This window comes from Schistocerca cancellata, chromosome 3 (assembly GCF_023864275.1).
Source record: "Schistocerca cancellata isolate TAMUIC-IGC-003103 chromosome 3, iqSchCanc2.1, whole genome shotgun sequence".
NCBI classification, from domain to species: domain Eukaryota; kingdom Metazoa; phylum Arthropoda; class Insecta; order Orthoptera; family Acrididae; genus Schistocerca; species Schistocerca cancellata.
Genome location: NC_064628.1, coordinates 20,618,686 through 20,639,153, shown reverse-complemented (window position 1 = coordinate 20,639,153; position 20,468 = coordinate 20,618,686). Strand labels below are relative to the sequence as shown.

At 40.8% G+C, this 20,468-nt stretch overlaps 1 protein-coding gene across 1 annotated transcript in view; it reads left to right on the top strand.

Moving 5' to 3' along the window:
• The window catches only part of LOC126176813 (vacuolar protein sorting-associated protein 8 homolog), a 207,495-nt gene that overhangs the window by 169,790 nt on the left and 17,237 nt on the right, over nt 1-20,468 (top strand). The window contains exon 19 of the mRNA XM_049923995.1: nt 13,443-13,749. Coding sequence (XP_049779952.1) covers nt 13,443-13,749 — 307 coding nt within the window. The remainder of the gene's footprint in view (nt 1-13,442; nt 13,750-20,468) is intronic.

Here is a 20,468-nt window from a genome sequence, read left to right as displayed (position 1 = left end):
TCCCGGCGGGGTCAGGGATTTTCTCTGCCTCGTGATGGCTGGGTGTTGTGTGCTGTCCTTAGGTTAGTTAGGTTTAAGTAGTTCTAAGTTCTAGGGGACTGATGACCATAGATGTTAAGTCCCATAGTGCTCAGAGCCATTTGAACCATTTTTTTCCTTCCTTCTCATCCACATAATTTACCTTTTTCCTCATTTAGAGCTAGCTGCCATTCATCACACATCACATCACATCATTCAAATCTAGCACCCCTCCTCTGAATTGCTTCGAAGTCTTCCTTTAATCCAACCTGGTGTGGTTCCCAAACACTCGAGCAGTACCCAAGAACAGATTGCTCTAGCATCCTATAAGTAGTCTCCTTTACACATGAACCATACTTCCCCAAAACTCTCTCAATAAACCACAGTCGACCATTCACCTTCCCAACCACTTTCATCACATGCTCGTTCCATAACGTATTGCTTTGCAACATTACGCACACATATTTAAATGATGTGACTGTATCAAGCAGGACAATACTAATACTTTATCTGAACATAACGATTTTATTTTTCCTACTCATCTGCATTAAATTACATTTTTTCTACTTTTAGAGACAGCTGTGATTCATTGCACCATCTGGAAATTTTGTCTAAGTCGTCTTGCATCTTCCTACAGTCATTCAACTTCGACACCTTACCGTACACCAAAGCTTCATCAGCAAACAGCCACAGATTGTTGCCTACCCTGTCTGGTAACTCATTTATGTATGTAGATAACAGCAGCAGTCCTATCGCACTTCCCTGGGGCACCCATGATGATACCCTTGTCTCTGATGAACACTCGCTGTCGAGGACGACATACTAGGTTCTATTACGTAAGACGTCTTTGAGCCATTCGCATATCTGTGAACTTATTCCATCTGCTCGTACCTTCTTTAACATCCTGCACTGGGGCACCATATCAAATGCTTCCCACAAATAAAGAAATATGGAATCTTTCTGTTGCCCTTCATCCATAGTTCACAGTATATCATCTGAGAAAAGGACAAGTTGAGTTTCTCATGAGTGATGCTTTTTAAAACCATGCTGATTTGTGGACATAAGCTGCTTAGTCTCAAGGAAGTTCAGTATATGCGAACCGAGGATATGTTCAAGGATTCTGCCGAAAACTGAAGTTGGGGTTCTTGGTCTGTAATTTTGGGGGCGCATTCTTTTACCCTTACTATATACTGGAGCTGCTTGCGCTTTTTCCCAGCCGCTTGGGACTTTGTGCTGGGTGAGAGATTCACGATAGATGCAGCCTAGGTAAGGGGCCACTGCTGTAAAGGGCTCTTTGTAAAACCAAATTGGGATTCCATCCAGATCTGGTGATTTATTTGCTTTCAAATCTTTCAGTTGTTTCTCTACACCAGGGATGCTTATTACTATGCCGTCCATATGAAAGTCTGTCCAATAGTCAAATGATATGTTTGCAAGATTCTCATGTGTGAACAATTTCTTGAATGTGAAATTTAAAACTTCAGCTTTGGTTTTGATATCTTCAATTACCACACCAGACTGGTCAACAAGGAACTGAATGGAAACCTTAGATCCACTTAGCAATTTTACGTAGTACCAGAATTTTCCCAGGTTCTCCGCCAGATCTCTTACTCAGGTATGATGGTGGTAGTTGTTGTATGCGTCACTCATAGATCTTTTGACAAATCCGTGAATCTTCTCAGAATCTTCTGAATTTCGTTGTTAAACCACAGTGGATCTTTTCATCCCTTATCCACTTAATAAGTACATAACTCTCCAGACCAGTATTTATAGACTGGTTAAGCTTTGTCCATAATTGCTCTATATCCATCTTACTGGAACTAATTGATGTCAATTCACCAAGTGAGGTGCTAACAACTGCTAATCTGCTCTATCTTGCAGAAACACACTCCTAGCCTTCTTGACTGATTTATTGACTTTTGTAATCATAGTTGCTATAATGACATCATCATTGCTAATACCCGTTTCTGTACTGACATTGTTGATAAGATCCAGTCTGTTTGTAGCTACATGGTCTAAGATATTTCCAATGTGTGTGGGCTGCTGAACTAGCTGCTCAAGACACTACTTAGAAAATGTGTTCAAAAGTATTTCAAACGACTGTCTGTCTGTACACTCCAGAGTGAATCCATAGACATCCCAATCTGTACTTGATAGGTTAAAGTTGCCTCCAACTATAGTTGGAGTCACTAACACGGCGATAGAGTTTGGGCTGGTTCTGTACATCTACGTCCACGTACTCCAACAGCCAGTGAACATTCAGTAGTGTTCAGAGTGCTCTGCGGTGAATGCTGTAGCTAATGTGAGCTTTAAATGTGATTGTAGTGAGTTGTTTAGTAAATTTATATTTCATTTGTTGGAATTTGTTATCCTTCATGGTGGTAGTAGAGAGAAATTCCACATAAGCAGGATATCCCTTCAAGTGGAAAGCATGTGCATGCACTTACCATAACTGTTGCTAACTGTTGCTTGGAATTGTCAATAATGCCATCCATGTATGTGCCTCGACATGAGCGAACCGCCATCATTTGTGGATCAGAATATAGTACTGCATGATCTGAGTATTTACACGATACTGACCATAGGCTTTCTTTGAATGACTCTACAACTATCACAGTGGAATTGGGTGGGCAGTAAAAACAACCAACAATTAACTTAATTTCACCTATGCCTGTTATACATGACCATATAACATCACTATCACATTCAACTTCAACCTCAATAGAGATCATATTTTTGTCAACTGCAATGAATAGTCCCATTCTTATGGTCTCTAATCTGTCTTCCTGATGTATGTTCCCTGACTCGCTAAATAGTTCAGAGCTTTCCAACTCTGGTTTCAGCCAGCTCTCAGGCCCAGAATAATTTCAGCACAAGAACTTTCCTGGAGGGCAGTAAATTCAGGATCTTTATTATGAATACATTGGCAATTCACTGATAATATTTTGATGATCACTGTGTCTTTATTCTGAATGCCATCTCACTTCCTTTGCTGCATATCAACTGGCGAGTGTTCATCAGAACACCTCAAACTACCATCTAGCCTAAGTTCATATGGTGCCCTGTGTCTAGCACGAATATCTGGTAGCACATTCTTCTTAACTTTCCTTGTTTTTTTTGCTTTTCTGTGGTACTCTTACTGGAATTTGTGACAAAGCATCTATCACGGTATTGAATGACTTTACCCTACTAATACGAGGTGTGGCTATAAAATAATAGTTCTGTTGCTGTGAAACATTTTATTTCAAAAACATGCAAATTTAGTTATTGCCACCCTCAATATACACCCTTCCTCTATCCATACAACACTGTGTGAATTTTACATTTGATGGAAACAGTGCTGGAAGTCTTCCTCTATGAGCTCCCTGACAGCACATGCCACTTACTTTCTTTCTTTTTTTTTTTTTTTTTTTTTTTTTTTCCAACAGACTAAAATGTTGTTCCTTTGCAAGCAGATTTGACTTTGGAAAATAGATAAGTCGAATGGTTCGAGGTCAAGTGAAGAAGGTGGGTAGTCTAACACTGGGATGCTGTACTTTGCTAGAAACCTTGGCACAGACAGATAACTTCTTTATAGACCAAGATAAGTTTAACCAGATAAATGCTCAGCCTGTTGAGAACGGTCTTTCTGATCATGGTGCACAGCTAGTTACAATATATGACATAGCTCCATTCAGCAGTACTAAACAGTCCTCCAAAGTAGTACGTTCAGTCAACGATTTAACAATTGCAAATTTCAGGGAAAGCCTACAGCAGTTAGACTGGGATGAGGTGTACTGTGAACCTGATGCTAATTTAAAATATAATTTTTTCCATGACACTTTTGTAAATGCATTTGAAAACTGCTTCCCCAAGAAAATAGTTAAATATACTCGTAAGAAACCGTGTAACAAACCATGGCTTACTAAGGGTATAAAAATATCTTTTAATCGGAAAAGGGAAATGTATCTGACAGCAAGAAAGAGTAGTGACCCAGAAACTATCAAACATTATAAAAACTACTGTGCTATATTAAGAAAAGTTATTAAAAAATCCAGAAATATGTGTATCGTGTCTAAAATCAGCAACTCTGATAATAAAATTAAAACAATTTGGAATATTATCAAAAGAGAAACAGGTCAACCAAGAGCACAGGAAGACAGTATTACCATCAGATTGAATGAAAACTTTACGAACAAAAAGTCAGAAGTTGAAAATATTTTTAATAATCATTTTCTAAATGTTGTGGATATAGTAGGATCCAGGTGTTCATTAGAAGATGCTAGGCAGTTAATGGAAGAGGCCATACCTATGCAATTTGATACAATTGAAATCTCACCCACTTCTCCATCTGAAATTAGGAAAATAATAAACTTGCTTAAAAGCAAAAACTCACATGAAATTGATGGCATTTCCAGCAAAATACTAAAAGCTTGTTCTCGACAGATAAGTAAGATTCTCAGCCACCTGTGTAATAGCTCTCTGGAACAGGGCATTTACCCTGATAGACTGAAATATGCTATTATTATACCTTTGCATAAAAAAGGGGATAGATCTGATGTCAACAACTACCGTCCAGTCTCCCTTCTAACAGCTTTATCCAAAATTTTTGAGAAAGTAATGTATTCAAGAGTAGCTTCACATATCTGTAAAAATGAAGTACTAACAAAATGTCAGTTCGGTTTCCAGAAAGGTTTTTCAACAGAAAATGCCATATATGCTTTCACCAATCAAATTTTGAATGATCTGAATAACTGAACACCACCCATTGGGATTTTTTGTGATCTCTCAAAGGCTTTTGATTGTGTAAGTCATGAAATTCTGCTAGACAAGCTCAAGTATTGTGGCATGAGTGAGACAGTGCACAAATGGTTTAATTCGTACCTAACTGGAAGAGTGCAGAAAGTTGAAATAAGCAGTTCTCATAATATGCAAAGATCAGCACATTCCTCAAACTGGGGAACTGTCAAGAATGGGGTTCCACAAGGGTTGGTCTTGGGTCCTTTGTTGTTCTTAATATATATTAATGACTTGCCATTCTATATTCATGAAGAGGCAAAGTTAGTTCTCTTTGCTGATGATACAAGTATAGTAATCACACCTGACAAACAAGAATTAACTGATAAAATTGTCAATAATGTCTTTCAGAAAATTACTAAGTGGTTCCTTGTAAACGGGCTCTCACTGAATTTTGATAAGACACAGTACATACAGTTCCATACAGTAAATGGTATGACGCCATTAATAAATATAGACCTTAATCAGAAGCATATAGCTAAGGTAGAATATTCAAAATTTTTAGGTGTGTCCATTGATGAGAGATTAAATTGGAAGAAACACATTGATGATCTGCTGAAACGTTGAGTTCAGCTACTTATGCAATAAGGGTCATTGCAAATTTTGGTGATAAACATCTTAGTAAATTAGCTTACTACGCGTATTTTCACTCATTGCTTGCATATGGCATCATATTTTGGGGTAATTCATCACTGAGGAATAAAGTATTTATTGCACAAAAGCGTGTAATCAGAATAATAGCCGGAGTCCACCCAAGATCATCCTGCAGACATTTAGTAAAGGATCTAGGGATATTCACAGTATCTTCTCAGTATATATACTCTCTTCTGAAATTTCTTATTAACAACCAAACCCAATTCAAAAGTAATAGCAATGTGCATAACTACAATACTAGGAAAAAGGATGATCTTCACTATTCAAGATTAAATCTAGCTTTGGCACAGATAGGGGTGAATTATACTGCCACCAAAGTCTTTGGTCACTTACCAAATAGTATCAAAAGTCTGACAGATAGCCAACAAGTATTTAAGAAGAAAATAAAAAAAATTCTGAATGACAACTCCTCCTACTCCATAGAGGAAATTTTAGATATAAATTAAGGAAAAAAAAAAATTTAAATAAAAAAAGTTGTTATATTAACTTAATTATGTTGTCGTCGTCGTCGTCTTCAGTCCTGAGATTGGTTTGATGCATCTCTCCATGCTATTCAATCCTGTGCAAGCTTATTCATCTCTTGGTCTCCCTCTATGATTTTTACACTCCATGCTGCCCTCCAATACAAAATTTGTGATCCCTTGATGCCTCAGAACGTCCTACCAACCGATTCCTTCTTCTTGTCAAGTTGTGCCACAAACTCCTCTTCTCCCCAATCCTATTCAATAATTCCTCATTAGTTACGTGATCTACCCATCTAATCTTCAGCATTCTTCTGTAGCACCACATTTCAAAGGCTTCTATTCTCTTCTTGTCCAAACTATTTATCGTCCATGTTTCACTTCCATACATGGCTACACTCCATACAAATACTTACAGAAACGACTTCCTGACATTTAAATCTATACTCGATGTTAACAAATTTTTCTTCTTTAGAAACGCTTTCCTTGCTATTGCCAGTCTACATTTTATATCCTCTCTACTTCGACCATCATCAGTTACTTTGCTCCCCAAATAGCAAAACTCCTTTACTACTTTAAGTGTCTCATTTCCTAATCTAATTCCCTCAGCATCACTCGAGTTAACTCTACTACATTCCAATATCCTCGTTTTGATTTTGTTGATGTTCATCTTATATCTTCCTTCAAGATACTATCCATTCCGTTCAACTGGTCTTCCAAGTCCTTTGCTGTCTCTGAGAGAATTACAATGTCATCAGTGAACCTCAAAGTTTTTATTTCTTCTCCATAGATTTTAATACCTACTCCGAATTTTTCTTTTGTTTCCTTTACTGCTTGCGCAATATACAGATTGAATAACATCGAGGAGAGGCTACAAACCTGTGTCACCCCTTCCCAACCACTGCTTCCCTTTCATGTCCCTCGACTCTTATAACTGCCATCTGGTTTCTGTACAAATTGTAAATAGCCTTTCACTCCCTGTATTTTACCCCTGCCACCTTCAGAATTTGAAAGAGATTATTCCAGTCAACATTGTCAAAAGCTTTCTCCAAGTCTACAAATGCTAGAAACGTAGGTTTGCCTTTTCTTAATCTAGCTTCTAAGATAAGTCTTCGGGTCAGTATAGCCTCACGTGTTCCCATATTTCTACGGAACCCAAACTGATCTTCCCCGAGGTCGGCTTCTACCAGTTTCTCCATTCGTCTGTACAGAATTCGCGTTAGTATTTTGCAGCCATGACTTATTAAACTGATAGTTCAGTAATTTTCACATCTGTCAACGCCTGCTTTCTTTGGGATTGGAATTATTATATTCTTCTTGAAGTCTGAGGGTATTTCGCCTGTCTCATACATTTTGCTCACCAGATGGTAGAGTTTTGTCAGGACTGGCTCTTCCAAGTCAGTAGCTCTAATGGAATGTTGTCTACTCCCGGGGCCTTGTTTCGACTCAGATCTTTCAATGCTCTATCAAATTCTTCACGCAGTATCATATCTCCCATTTCATCTTCATCTACATCCTCTTCCATTTCCATAATATTGTCCTCAAGAACATCGCCCTTGTATAGTCCCTCTATATACTCCTTCCACCTTTCTGCTTTCCCTTCTTTTCTTAGAACTGGGTTGCTATCTGAGCCCTTGATATTCATACAAGTGGTTCTCTTTTCTCCAAAGGTCTCTTTAATTTTCTTGTAGGCAGTATCTATCTTACCCCTAGTGAGGTAAGCCTCCACATCCTTAAATTTGTCCTCTATCTATACCTGCTTAGCCATTTTGCACTTCCTGTCAATCTCATTTTTGAGACGTTTGTATTCCTTTTTGCCTGCTTCATTTACTGCATTTTTATATTTTCTCCTTTCATCAATTAAATTCAATATTTCTTCTGTCACCCAAGGATTTCTACTAGCCCTCGTCTTTTTACCTACTTGATCCTCTGCTGCCTTCACCACTTCATCCCTCAAAGCTATCCATTCTTCTTCTACTGTATTTCTTTCCCCCATTCTTGTCAATTGTTCCTTTATGCTCTTCCTGAAACTCTGTACAACCTCTGGTTCTTTCAGTTTATCCAGGTCCCATCTCCGCAAATTCCCACCTTTTTGCAGTTTCTTCAGTTTTAATCTACAGTTCATAACCAATATATTGTGGTGAGAGTCCACATCTGCCCCTGGAAATGTCTTACAATTTAAAACCTGGTTCCTAAATCTCTGTCTTACCATTATATAATCTATCTGAAACCTGTCAGTATCTCCAGGCTTCTTCCATGTATACAATCTCCTTTTGTGATTCTTGAACCAAGTGTTGGCTATGATTAAGTTATGCTCTGTGCAAAATTCTACCAGGCGGCTTCCTATTTCATTTCTTCCCCCCAATCCATTTTCACCTACTACGTTTCCTTCTCTCCCTTTTGCTACTATTGAATTCCAGTCACCCATGACTATTAAATTTCGTCTCCCTTCACTATCTGAATAATTTCTTTTATCTCATCATACATTTCTTCAATTTCTTCGTCATCTGCAGAGCTAGTTGGCATATAGACTTGTACTACTGTTGTAGGCGTGGGCTTCGTGTCTATCTTGGCCACAATAATGCGTTCACTATGTTGTTTGTAGTAGCTTACCCGAACTCCTATTTTTTTATTCATTATTAATCCTACTCCTGCATTACCCCTATTTGATTTTGTATTTATAACCCTGTATTCACCTGACCAAAAGTCTTGTTCCTCCTGCTACCGAACTTCACTAATTCCCACTATATCTAACTTTAACCTATCCGTTTCCCTTTTTAAATTTTCTAATCTACCTGCCCGATTAAGGGATCTGACATTCCACGCTCCGATCCATAGAACGCCAGTTTTCTTTCTCCTGATAACGACGTCCTCCTGAGCACTCCCCGCTCGGAGATCCGAATGGGGGACTATTTTACCTCTGGAATATTTTACCCAAGAGGACGCCATCATCATTTATCCGTACAGTAAAGCTGCATGCCCTCGGGAAAAATTACGGCCGTAGTTTCCCCTTGCTTTCAGCCATTCTCAGTACCACCACAGCAAGGCCGTTTTGGTTAATGTTACAAGGCCAGATCAGTCAATCGTCCAGACTGCTCCTGCAACTACTGAAAAGGCTGCTGCCCCTCTTCAGGAACCATACGTTTGTCTGGCCTCTCAACAGATACCCCTCCGTTGTGGTTGCACCTATGGTACGGCTATCTGTGTCACTGAGGCACGCAATTATGTTGTTAAATTAACTTAATTTTGTCATGTATTGGAAAATTTGACTCATTCCACATCATTATGAAATATTGTATTCATGATCCATGGAACTAGTATTAATTTAATCTAATCTAATCTAATGTGGTGTGAGGCAGTTGCATTGTCTTAATGCAGAACCCATGACCTGTTCTTCCACAATTTTGGTCGTCTTTCTTTCTTTCTTTCTTTCTTCCTTCCCATATATACAACAGAAGTTTTGGTATGTAACTTGATTTTAACATTGACTGGGGAGGTCATGTATGTAACCTGATACAGACCATTATATTTCATTAAAAGTCTTAGTTTTCCCTTTTGGTGTCTATGCATTGATAATCAACCTCCATTGGCCATATCTGAAGTGTAAAAGCTGACTTGCTTGATGTCCTATATGTTCTTGCCTTTCCAGTTCATTTGTATTGGCACATCAAGCTCTTTGCCATACCTCACATATTCTTTTGCAAATTTCTTCCGTAGAGTATCTTGTAGGGTGAAAAATCATTACAGGTATAGATTTTAGAATTATACATCCTGATGGCGTAACTAAGGAATGTGCCCCAGTTGCTTATGGGCTGTTGACATACTGAGTCACCACATTCTGTATTGTTTGGTGAACACATTTTGTGCATCTATATGCTTGCAGATGAAATGGGCTCGTCTGTAACTTGCCAATATGAAGCACAGGGCAGAAGTGTTTCATCATATCAGATAAGAAGTTAGTACCCTGATCATCTAAGGAGCTTCCCGACACACCAAATTTAAGAAGCCACTTATTCACTAATGCCGTAGCTGGTTGCTAGTTGCGAATTAGAGTGATAGATGTAAAGCTCATAAAATAGTCCATGATTGTATGTATGTATGTATGTATGTATGTGTGTGTATATGTATTACCAGCCAGAGTTCTGTTGACTGGATGCAGAATATCAAGCCCCCATCATTTCAGTAGATCTGGATGTCTCTGGCAACCTACGAAGAGGAATCTTTTCGTGGAATCTATGCATTTCTTCACATATTGATCCACATCATGTTTCCCTGTAAACCACAAAAGCTTATTAGCTACTAGCCTATCAATCATTCATGCCCCCCCTCCCCAACCGACTTGCATGTTGTAACACTTCTTTCCTCAGCAAAATTGAACCACTATGTACAGTCAGCATTTTGCAGGTCCACAAAGTAAACATTCGTGTGATCCGTGGGTGCGACATAATTCCTGATAGTTCATGTCAGCGGCCTGTTCTCTCTGACAGCCACTCACACTTTTTCCAGGTGTTTGCAACACTGCAATCTTGCAGCTCAAAGTGTGTATATTTATATGTTTTCTCCCAGGTTTGTGAATAAATGTGTGATTGAACTCCATCAACATAAGGGCCCACCTGGATAATGTGATAGAGGTATCCTTCAATACCATTAGCCACTTTAAGGAAGCATGATCCTTTAATACTTTGAATTTCTGCATATATAGGTAAAATCTAAAGTATGTGATTCCATAGATCACCACTAAACATTTCCTTCTCTGTGTTTAACTGTCGAGAAGTGTATGCCAAAGGATGCTCCTGACTTGGAACACAACCAATTGGTAGTGTAGCAAGAAAGGATGAATTCCTTGTCTAAATATAGAAATGCCAGTACTGGGTCTTTGATTAGTGCTTCCTTTAATTCCTGAAAGGCACACTTGTAATCTGTTGACCACTCAAATTTAATCCCTTTTCCTAACCAATGATTTAACAGTTGAGCAGTTGGTGCATAGTCTTTAATAAAATTTTGTTGATAGTTAAAAAGTCCGAGAGAAGATCATAACTGTTTTGTTGTGTGTGGAGTCGCAATTTCAGAAACTGCTAATACTACATGAGGATCAGTTGAACACCCTCTTGACTAATGACATCAAATACTTGACCTGGGTCCGTGCAAAATTACATTTTCCGGTACTTAGCATAAGACGTGCTGCTCTTAGGCTGTTGTAACTTCCTCCATCTATTTCACATGTTTATTCATATATTCCGGAAGGGGGAGGGGGGGGGGGACTATAGTATCAAGATACGTCATGCACTTCCTAGGTTTCAGGCTAAGCAGAACTCCATTTAGCAATCTTTGTATATTTTTAAGCCCGAATGGTATCCAGTGACATTGAAAGTTTTAGGTCTAGCTTCTGGTACAACCCACAATGCAAACCCATTTTAAAGAAGTATTTGCAACCATCCAAATTGCCAAGTGTTTCTGTGATATTTGGTGTTGGCAGAGGCGTTGTGATAATTCATGCACTGGGATGTATGTAGTCACAACAAAATTGATATTTTTTAGTGCCATTCATTGCCTGTTTCACTCCCCATGGACAATCACTGGTTTCTATAATACCTTCTGCCAGTTGTTTGTCAATAAATCCTTCCTTAAGCAGTTGTAAATGCTTGAACTCCGCTTACGCCCTTTTGGTATGCAGTGTTGGGTAATAGGAATCATGGGTAATAGACACTGTGCAATAAGCAAATCCCTAAATTGTAACAATAGTGTTTCCATAACTGGCTGATCACTGCCTTGCCAATGACTCACTTTACTTCAAATGCAGGATCACTAACTGTATGTTTGTGGTTGGAGTTTGTATATGACCTATGTATATCATCTTCCTCTAAAATACCCAATGTGGTGGTCATTAAACCCTTCAGTTGACTCGCATCTTCCATACCAAAACTATCCAGGTTAACAGGAACTATACATATACACACCTCAGCTACATTATTTATGTGTACTATGCTCCTGCATACAAAATGGTGCATTGTGTCCAAATCCTCATTATTCCCCAGTGGTTCAACCACTCATAACATTTCCTGTGGTAAGCCTGTATCTATGGATACCCAAACTAAATTCTCTGTGCCTGGTAGTGTCTTGTTACAAGAACCCATCTTCAGCGTGGACCGTGCACACACACGGTACACCTCCATGATTGGTTAGCTTTGCATCATTGCCTCATTTGCAGTGGTATCACCTAGTGAAAACAAAGTTCCACCAAGTTCAGTTGTGTGCTGCGAAATATTGATTTTGGCATAATGTTTAGTAAGAAAATAGAGCCCAACAGTCACAGAATACCCTTGACACACTTCTGGCAACGCTTCCATATGCTCAGAAGAAGTCTTAGCCTCAAGGTTGAACTTGAGCTTTGTTGTCCCCAATGAATCTAAATCATTGTTACCAACTCCACGCGTGATATTCAATGAGGCACTCGTAGTCTCTCTCTCTACCCAAGAGATGCAGTGCAGTGACCAATAGATGTACCCCTGTATCTGTTAAAACCTATGTTCCTTGCCATCAACAAAACCCCACAAGCAGCATCCCATCTCTGCCTCTAACTGTGCAGTATCATATTTTATTGGGAACATTGTTCGACAGCTTTTACTTTCCCATTTGTTTTCGGTGATCACTTCTCATGAGACCTATTCTCTTGTTTCTTAGCCTTTCACTCACTCCTGTGCTTTCTAAACCACTTGCTCTCGTTTGTAGCACTTTGGCTGATGACACTGTTTCCGGAGATGCCCTTCACACCAACATCTGTGACAATTTACTGTTGAACCTTACACGACAGTCACCATGAGGCCTTGGTCGCTATATCTATTTCCTTTAAGTACATAGCTGCTCTAAGAACTGTGACAAAATCCAAAGAATTTGCCAGTCTAACCCTACATGACGTTTCAGCAGGAATACTGTACCAAAACACATAAAGTGCCATATTTTCAACTTCTCAGCGCAACACTGTACTATATTCAGTTTTTATTCTTTAATCAACCCTTGATATATCTTTCTGTAATGAGTGATTGTAATATAATGATTGATACTATGCATCACTCGTTCTTAGTATTGAACTAAAAGAATAGGGAAAAATCTTAGATCACTCATCAAGGGATGTGAAGAATCTAGTAGATAAACTTAATTTCAAACATAAACTGAAATCTTATGTGATGTATGACTCCTTCTGTTCCAAAGAAGAATTTGTGAATGTGTAATACTGTAATGTTAAAGTTAATAATAATTAGTAGATGAAAAATTAAAAATAAGGACGACTAACTAACTAGCTAGCTATCTAAAACTTGTACCATACTGTGGCACAAACCCAGATACCTTCTTTTCATGAGTTATGCTCACCTTTTGAGCTCTAGTTCCTTAAATCAAAACACTTGCACATCAGTATGAGCATGTGGAAAGCTGCTAATTGCAGTAGTAATACTTTATTTTGGGAAAGTATTAATGTAATGATTTCATTTTAAGAAATTCAACTTTAATTTCAGCAGTTTGCTTTTTCATTCATAGATCACAAGGAAGTATGAACAGACTGACGCTACAGCTTATTTGCTGGAGAAGACTGGAGACTTCCAAGGAGCGCTGCAGCTGTTACTGGGCCACCTTAACAGCAGAATAGATTTGTTAATTACAACATCAAGAGATGGAGTAAATAAGGTTGAAGAAGAAACTGCGGTGCGAGAGCTGACCACACGTCTCGTGGAACTGTGTAGAAGAGGTTCAGCCACACTGGATGAGGCTGGCCGTCACAGTGTATGGTTTCCTCTGCTCGACAGCCTCATGCGACCACAGCGCAATGAGACTACACGGCTGCCAGGTGGGTGAAGCACATTTTCAGGAAGTAAGCATTATATGCACTTCTGGTAACCAGAGTATCTGCATTTGCAGCTGCCGTCGAAAAAGATTAACACATCCATTTGTAAATTTGACAAGCTTTGATATGGGTGTATGGCAGATGTCATGATATCCCCACCTTCCCTTTTTCCTGTTCAATTCATAGACAGAGTACCAGAACAACAACTTCGTTGCTTTTGCATTTACTCTTATTGTTCCGATTTTACCATCATGGTCATTAAAAGAAATATGCGTGAAAGATAGTAATATTTCGCTCTATTGTTTTTTAAAAGTACTGTCCTGGAATTGTAAGAGTAATGTTCCCTGTCATATGCATTGCTTTTCTAACAGTGTCTGTCACTAGTCTTGGATGAGCGCTATCCAGACACTCTTGCTGACTAAACAAACCCATGATGTAACATGCTGCACTTCTAAAGACCATCTGTGTTTCCTCTATTAATCCTGCATGGCAAGGCTCACAGACAGACAGCTGGTCATCAAGAATCAGTCAATGAAAAATTTCATTGGCTACCTCTTTTGTGGGTGAATCACATTATTTTCATATTTTTCCTATGAAGAATGACATCTCCTTTCGCCAAAACCATATGAATATCAATCTGTGACCAATTTGCATAACCCTTTTGCGGTCTTATATATATATATATATATATATATATATATATATATATATATAATAGAGGGAAACATTCCACGTGGGAAAAATATATTTAAAAAGAAAGATGATGAGACTTACCAAACAAAAGCGCTGGCAGGTCGATAGACACACAAACAAACACACAAAATCTAGCTTTCGCAACCAACGGTTGCCTATATATATATATAATGCTTGTGACTGTTAACAATGAGTGACTGTCATTGATCTAAAATTAATGAATTTCATCTTTATTTCACGAAATGGCAGTCCAGTGTGGAGCTGTGGTGGATACTTTCTGGTAATCTGGGAGCGTTTTATGTTCAGCTGAGGTGACTAGTGAATACAATGATCAAAGTTATCCCATAGATATTCAGCTGGGTTAAGATGTAGAGGGGAATCATGAAGAAGTCTTGATAGCATTCTTCCAGCCATTTACAGACACTAGTAACTGTGTAATGAGGCACATTACCTTGCTGAAAAATACCGTTCTGTATTAGGAAGACAATCAGAATGTGGAGGAGAGTGTGATTTCATAACTTAATTGGTCAGTAATGCCTTCCATGTGGATTAATAGCCCTGTATGCACTATAACACAAAAATATCGCTCAGATGATAAAGCTGCCACAGAGCAGAATGGTGCAGTGACATCATTTTCTGTTGTGACTCGCCGATCTTCCAAAGTGCCGCCGCACAGTTACGCGCGTCCTCTACATGCGGTGCTGTCTGCCAGCCATGCAGCAGCAGCGCCACGTAAGCGGCCAGCCAGCGGCCGCTAGACTTGGACTCAGTTATGATTTGACTGTTAAAGTGTACACATGTCTTACTCTGTTTACTTGATCTGTGACTTTCATGTATTGCGTCTTCCTTGAAATATATTTGTTCAACTTGAAGTTATTACAATTGGTGACGAGGTAGTGATTTTTCTTTTCCATCGTTGACCCACATGTTTCCATGGCTACTTTAGTGCAACTATTGCAAGGTCTCGTAGAACAGCAAATGCTTCTCACAAATGCGATTTGTGATTTTGTCGCGGCATCAAATGCAGGGCGTCTCTGGTCATTGTCTCCACCTACTTTTCCTCCTTACGACGAGACGGCGGAAGACTGGTCTGATTAGGAAAAAGGTCTTCGACAGCACTTCTTGGCATTTCATGTCGCGGCCGAACAAACATGTAAGTCTCTGTTCCTTTCATGGATTTCACCTCGAATGTATCGGTTGTTGTCGCAGTTGGCTCCTTTGAAAGATCCTGCATCTTTGTCCTTTGCTGAAATGTGCTCACTTCTGTCCATCTATTTTCAAAAGCAAATGCATGTGGTAGCCCCTCGTGTTGCCTTTTATCATTGTCAAAAACAACCGAATCAATCCTATCGTGCTTGGGCTGCTGAACTTCACGGCCTCAGTAGAAAGTGTCAATTTGTTACTGAAGTCCACAAAGAATCCTACGCTGATTCCATGGTACAGGATGCTATTATCCGATCGGCGCCAGACAAAGAAGTTAGGCAACGTGCCCTTCAGTTGGCAAATCCAACTCTAGATGAAGTCCTATCCATTGCTCAGTCTTTTGAAATTTCTCGCGCCGCTGGAGCGCAAATAGAGGCATGGGGCGACGTCTGGGATATACAACCTCTGTGCTATGTTGACGAAGCGTGTGGCGTACAATTGACAGACAACACAGAATCAGAATAAGCGTCATGTTCATGAACATCATGTATGCGGTCAGATTTGCAAACGGATGACACATGACCCTTTATTTTTGCATTTGTGACACACGGCCGACGTGGCTGCAGTACATTCCCAAGCACAGCCTCAGCCTAACCGTAAACAAACCTCAAAGAAACTGCAGCAAAACCCACGGCAACTTTCTTCCTGTCCACGGTGTTTTACGAAACATTCATGAGAAGATTGTCCACAACGTTGGGCCGTGTGTCACAAATGCAAAAATAAAGGGTCATGTGTCATCCGTTTGCAAATCTGACCGCATACATGATGTTCATGAACATGACGCTTATTCTGATTCTGTGTTGTCTGTCAATTGTACTTCTTCCCTTTCAGGGAAGTTATTCCTCAATGTCCAAATACTTGGTCGAGATATTCGCATGCAGGTGGATACTGGTTCTGGTGCCACTATCATCAATTCTCAGACGTATCTTCAGTTGGGTTCTCCAATCCTGTCACCTGTCACTAGGCAATTACGGACTTACAATAAACGGAAGATTTCTCTCTTGGGACAATTTGATGCTGAGGTATCTTACAAATCTGTCGTTCGCTCTATTCCCATATTTGTGGTTGACCATGGTAACGCGGAGAATCTTTTTGGTTTCGATGTATTTCGTGTTTTAGGGTTCTCCATAGATGACTCTGTCAATATCGTCTCTGATGCTATTCCTTATGCTCAATTGGATTCCTTGTCGACGACATTTTTGTCCCTTTTTTCTCCTGGGTTAGGCCGTGCAAACAACTTTGAAGCTCATATCACGCTCAAACCCACTGCTCGGCCTAAGTTTTTTCGGGCTCGGCCCATTCCCGTGGCCCTTCGTGATCAGGTCAAACGGGAGCTGGATCGTCTCACTGCTTCAGGGGTTTTGCTTCCTGTCCTTCCAGCGAGTGGTCCTCTCCTGTCGTCGTCGTTGCTAAGCCAAATGCAATTAGTCTCTGTGGTGATTTCAAAGCCACTGTAAATGCTCAATGCCTTATTGACAATTACCCTATGCCTCGACCTATAGAATTGTTCACTAAACTTGCTGGAGGCCAGTATTTTTCTAAACTTGACCTGTCAGAAGCTTATCATCAACTTCCTCTCGACGCTGCTTCCCGGCAGTTTCTGGTCCTTAGCACGCCTTTCAGCCTCTATCAATACCAACAATTTCCAATCGGGGTTGCCAGCACCCCTGCACTCTCTTTAAGCGATTCTTGGAACAATTATTGCTCACTGTCCCTGGGTGTATAAATTACCAGGACGACATTGTTGTCACTGGCTCCACCACTGACGAACATCTTCAAAATCTCCGCACACTTTTTCATGTCTTACAGACTGCCGGTCTTAAGTATAATCTTCAGAAATCAAAATTTTTTCAGGCATCTATCACATACTTGGGGTTTCAACTCTCTCGGGATGGTATTCGTCAGCTTCAGCAAATTGTCGCTGCAATCGATGCCCTTCCTCGCCCTACATCTGTTAAGGAACTGCAGGCCTTCTTGGGGAAAATAGCATACTATCACAACTTTTTACCGTCTGCTGCTTCGTTGGCTCAGCCGTTGCATCGCCTGTTGCATAAAAACGTGCTCTTTCACTGGTCTGCGTCATGCGATGCGGCTTTCCATAAATTGAAGACTATGCTGAAACAGGCCCTGTGCTGGCTACTTATCGACCTGGCCAACATCTTGTTCTTGCCACAGACACCTCTCAATACGGGGTCAGTGCAGTCCTTGCGCATCGTTTTTCTGACGGTTCGGAACAACCCATTGCTTATGCCTCCAAAACGCTCACAGATGCACAACAAAAGTATTCTCAAATTAAGAAGCTTTGGCCATCATTTATGCTCTTCATAAGTTTGGTGTTTTTCTCTATGGCTCAAAATTTCATCTTATTACGGATGACAAACCACTTGTTTCCTTGTTTCATCCATCAACGTCACTTCACGACAAGGCTGCACACCGCCTCCAGCGTTGGGCTCTTTACTTGTCCCGTTTCAATTATGAGATTCATTTCCGGCCAACGGCTCAACATGCGAATGCTGATGCTCTGTCTCGCCTTCCCATGGGTCCTGATCAGGCATTCGATAGGGACGAACTTTTGTGTTTCCACCTGGATGTTGCTGAGCAGCGGGTTGTGGAGAGGTTCCCCATCACCGGGGACCGGCTGGCGGCTGCTACATGTTCTGACCCTACCCTCTCCCGGGTTTTATGCTGTATTCAGAAGGGTTGGCCAGATTGTCCGTCCGCTAAGACTTCTGATCCGTTGCGGAACTACTACACTTTGCGTTACCGCCTCACGGCTAGGGACAGTGTTATCCTACTTTCCACCGAAAATGCTTCACTGCGTGTTGTGTTACCTGCATCTTTGCCTGCTTCGGTCTTGCGCCTCCTTCACCAAGGGCACTGGGTTCTCTCTCGCACAAAATCTCTGGTGCGCCGTCATGTGTACTGGCCCAGCATTGACTCTGAAATCGCACACATGGTTGCTGCCTGCGGCCCTTGTGCATCACAGGCCGCCACCCCGAAGTGATCTTTGTCACTGTGGCCTTCACCTAAGAAGCACTGGGAGCGTATTCCTGCTAACTTCACGGGACCTATTTTAGGTACTTATTGGCTTCTCGTTACTGACGCCTACTCTAACTTTCCTTTCATTGTCTGTTGCACATCGCCTACCACCGCAGCAACCACCAATGCTCTAGCTCACATTTTCTCTTTGGAAGGCCTTCCCTCTACTCTTGTTACTGATAATGGTCCGCAATTTGCCTCTTCCGATTTCGCGGATTTTTGTGCCTGTCACGGTGTCATGCATGTCATGGCCCCTCCTTCCCATCCACAGTCAAACTGTGAGGCTGAACAACTGGTCTGCACATTTAAGGCTCAGATGAGGAAACTCCTGACTTCTTCTTCTTCTGCTGATGATGATGCGCTTCTCCAGTTTCTGACTTCTTATCGTTTCACCCCCATGGGCGACCACAGCTCGGCTGAGCTCTTACATGTCCGACAGCCCCACACGCTACTTCATATTCTGCGGCCTTCCACCTCACAGCTGCAGGTGCCTTCGCTTGGCCTGTTCACCGCCGACGACCTTGTATGGGTACGGGGACATGGCAGGCGGCCAAAATGGAGTCCTGGCCACAACTTATGACACCGTGGCCAACGCCTGTATGAAATCCAGACGGACACAGGTGTTGCAGTGCGTCATTCGGACCAGCTTTGTCCCCGTGTGCCGGCAACGCCTGTTCCGGATGCCGCTACACCACCTTCGGCTCTACCTGACGCTCAGGATACTGGAATCTCTCATTACTCACAACGCAGTACTCTCACCATCATATTGGTGCCAGCCCAAGAAGTGATGCCACCAGGAGACGTGCCCATGCAGGAACCAGATGACCGTCATCTGTCGGAGCAACTCTACTCGCCTCCTCCTCCTACAGACGCGGACACATCACCCATGTCTCCTGTTATAACAACCGGACTTGCCGCAACGGGCAGATTGGTGCACTCGCCGATCTTTCAAAGTGCTGCCGTGCAGTTACGCGCATCCTCTACATGCGGCGCTGTCTGCCAGCCATGCAGCAGCAGTGCCACCTAAGCAGCCAGCCAGCCAGCAGCTGCAAGACTTGGACTCAATTATAATTTGACTGTTAAAGTGTACACAGGTCTTACTCTGTTTACTTGATCTGTGACTTTCATGTATTTTGTCTTCGAAATATATTTGTTCAACTTGAAGTTATTTCACTTTCCATGGTGCACAATGTCTTGCCTGTAATGTCTGTGACTAGCGCACTTCCAGGAGAACGAGGGTTAAAATCTCCTTCCCCACATAAAGATTTAGGTTTTCATTAGTTTTTGTAAGCAGCTTAAGACAGTTGCCGGGATGGTTCATTTGAAAAGGATGTGGTCAATTTCCATATCCATACTTCACCAGCACATAGTTGTACTGAATCTAATGGTCTCATTGCTAATGGGATGTTAAGCCTTAACATTCATTCATAAAGCTACTCCCACTGCCTTGCTTTCTTGCAGTGTTTGTATTCACAATGGGACCTTACAGATTGGCTCTGTTTGATTTTATTCATACTTAAAGGATTTGAAGGTTATTGCCCAACCATGAATGTCATAAAGCACTAAGACACATTTTGCAAAACAACTTGGAAATAAAGCCTTTGAAATCAAAAGATTTGTGAGCACTGTTAAGTGTAAAACAGTTGTAATTCATTAACAAATTCATCGGTAGCTCAGGTTATTTTGTAATTGGATTTTAATTATGTAGTTGCTGGTGTGTGTCTTGTTAATATCATACCTTTTCAAAGCTTTTTTTTAAAAATCCATATTTACTAACAAAAATTGAA